Source organism: Nicotiana tomentosiformis, chromosome 11, assembly GCF_000390325.3.
Source record: "Nicotiana tomentosiformis chromosome 11, ASM39032v3, whole genome shotgun sequence".
NCBI lineage: Eukaryota > Viridiplantae > Streptophyta > Magnoliopsida > Solanales > Solanaceae > Nicotiana > Nicotiana tomentosiformis.
In genome coordinates, this window is record NC_090822.1 from 92,877,976 (window position 1) to 92,880,970 (window position 2,995).

The 2,995-nt window shown below is 48.2% G+C and overlaps 1 protein-coding gene across 1 annotated transcript; it reads right to left on the reverse strand.

Annotated features, from left to right (window-relative positions):
* Positions 1–1,880: 1,880 nt before the first annotated feature.
* LOC138901849 (uncharacterized) lies at positions 1,881–2,441 on the reverse strand. The gene has a single exon (XM_070189645.1). The coding sequence runs from the start codon at positions 2,439–2,441 to the stop codon at positions 1,881–1,883; it is 561 nt and encodes a 186-aa protein (XP_070045746.1).
* Between the last annotated feature and the right edge of the window lie 554 nt (positions 2,442–2,995).

The following is a 2,995-nucleotide window of genomic DNA, read 5'->3' on the forward strand; positions in this document are numbered from 1 at the left end:
CGCCGCCACCAATAATGTTGTCTCAGGTCACGATACATCTTCGTAGCACCTGGGTCAATAGAATACCGAGAACTCTGTGCCTCCTCTAGAATCCTCTCCCTCAATCCATCAACATTTGGAACACATACGACCCTGGAGTCGTCGAACACAATCCTCGCCAATAGAAACTTCTTTAGCACCACCCTATAGTACCGTCTCTCTAAGAACTGCCAAGTGCGGATCATCAAACTGTCGGGCCTTGATCTGCCCCAATAGTGAAGACTGATCAAGAACACATGCAAGAACTCGGTTGGGCTCTGAAATATCCAACCTCACAAGTCTGTTAGCCAAGGACTGAATGTCCAAAGCTAGTGGCCTTTCCTCCGCTGAAATAAATGCAAAGAAACCCATACTCTATGCCTTCCTGCATAAGGCATCCGCGACCATATTTGCCTTGCCCGGATGATAAAGAATGGTGATGTCATAATCCTTCAATAAGTCGAGCCATCTACGCTGCCTCAAATTGAGATTCCTTTGCATGAACAAATGTTGTAAGTTGCGATGATCAGTATAGACCTCACATGACACTCCATACAGATAGTGCTTCCATATCTTAAGTGCATAAATAATCGCGGTTAACTCTAGATCGTGCACAGGGTAATTCTTCTCATGAATCTTTAGCTGACGCGAAGCATATGCAATAAATCGCCCCTTCTGCATTAATACACAACCCAAGCCAACGCGTGAAGCATCGCAATATACCGTATACATCCCCGAGCCGGAAGGCAACACTAGAACCGGTGTTGTAGTCAAAGTTGTCTTGAGCTTCTGGAAGCTCGCCTCACAATCCTTGGACCAACGGAACGGAGAACCCTTCTGGGTCAATCTAGTCAAAGGTGCTGCAATGGATGAAAAACCCTCCACAAACCGGCGATAATAGCCTGCTAACCCCAAGAAACTCCCGATCCCAGTCGCCGAAGTGGGACGAGACCAACTCTGAACTGCCTCAATCATCTTGGGATCCACTTTAATACCCTCTCCTGATACAACATGCCCCAAGAATTGCACAGACTCTAGCCAAAACTCACATTAGGAGAACTTAGCATATAACTCATGTTCTCGCAATGTCTGAAGTACCACTCTCAAGTGCTGCTCGTGCTCCCCCAGGCTACGCGAGTAAATCAAGATGTCATCAATGAAGACAATAACAAAGGAATCAATATAAGGCTTTAACACCCGGTTCATCAAATCCATGAACGCCGCTGGGGCATTAGTCAAACCGAAAGACATCACTAGAAACTCATAATGACCATATTTGGTACGGAAGGCAGTCTTCGGAACATCTGAGTCCCGAATCTTCAACTGATGGTACCCTGATCTCAAGTCGATTTTAGAAAACACCCTAGCACCCTGCAACTGGTCAAATAAATCATCAATACGCGGTAACGGGTACTTGTTCTTGATGGTAACCTTGTTCAACTGGTGGTAATCAATGCAAATCCGCATAGTCCCATCTTTCTTCTTCACAAATAACACTGGTGCACCCCAAGGTGATACACTGGATCTCACAAACCCTTTTGCTAACAACTCCTCAAGATGCTCCTTCAATTCTTTTGGAGTCATACGGTACAGTGGGATAGATATAGGCTGGGTGCCTTGAACCAAATCCATATCAAGATCTGGCGGCATACCTGGAAGGTCAGAAGGAAACACATCAGTGAACTCCCGGACTACTGACACTGAATCAATCGTCAGAGACTCTACGGTGGTGTCCCGAACATAAGCCAGATAAGCCAAACAACCCTTCTCGACCATATGTCGAGCCTTTAGAAAAGAGATAACCCAGCTAGCTGTACTAACCGAGGAACCCTTCCACTCCAATCTCAGTAATTCTGGCATTGCTAAGGTAATAGTCTTGGCATAATAATCAAGTACGACGTGGTATGGAGATAACCAGTCCATGCCAGGATGACCTCAAAGTCGATCATATCAAGTAGCAGAAGGTCCGCCCTAGTCTCGTAACCACTTAATGTGACCATAGAGGATTGGTATATCCGATCCACAACCACATAATCACCCACAGGAGTGGACACATGAACAGGAGTATCCAAGGACTCACGAGGAATATCCAAGAAATGAACAAACGGGGATGACACATATGAGTAGGTAGACCCTGGATCAAATAATACCGAAGCATCCCTACCGCATACAGAAATAGTACCTGTGATCACAGAATCTGAGGCCAATGCATCTGGTCTGGATGGAAAAACATAGAATCTTGTTGGAGCGTTGGCGGGCTGGCCCCCGTCCGACTGAACAGTAGCTGACTGGCCTCCACCTCTAGGACGGCCCCTACCAGCCTGCCCTCCGCCTCTGGGCAGTCGGACAGCCGGTGCTGAAATTATGGGCTGGTGGCCCTGCTGCACTGCCTTGCCCCGAAGCCTGGAGCATAATCTCCTCATGTGACCGAGATCTCCGCACTCAAAATAGCCCCTCGGTGTGGCGATATGATCCCCTGATGTCTGATCCTAATGGCCTGTAGACCCACTGGAAGAACCCTGGATAGCTGGTAGGCAGTATGAACTCTCCGGTATGGCACTATGATAGGAGCTGGAAGAACCCTGGTGACCTGAGTACCCACTGGATGAACCCTGGAGGGATAGTAGGCGGTAAGAACTCTCTTGTGTGGCGCAGAAATAGGGGCGCGATGGATCACCTCAAGGAGGTGGCGGTGATGAATATGGGGGCCTTCTAGGCTAAGCCCTCCTAAACTTACCTTTGCCTCTAACCGGGGCATCTCTAAACTCTCCAGAGAAACGGGCCCTCTTGTCCTGCTGCGTCTGCTCTCTCCCTCTCTGATGGTAGCCCTCAATCCTCCGAGCAATATCCACTACTAGCTGATAAGAAGTCCCAATATCAACCTCTCAGGCCATATTGGCCCTAATACCGGAGTGCAGCCCAGCAACAAACCTCCGCACTCTCTCTGTGTCCGTATGAAGTATCATAAGTGCATGGC

What these genes read in the sequence shown, in the direction of transcription:
- LOC138901849 (XM_070189645.1), bottom strand. Translation starts at nt 2,441, where the DNA reads ATGAGGAGATTATGCTCCAGGCTTCGGGGCAAGGCAGTGCAGCAGGGC.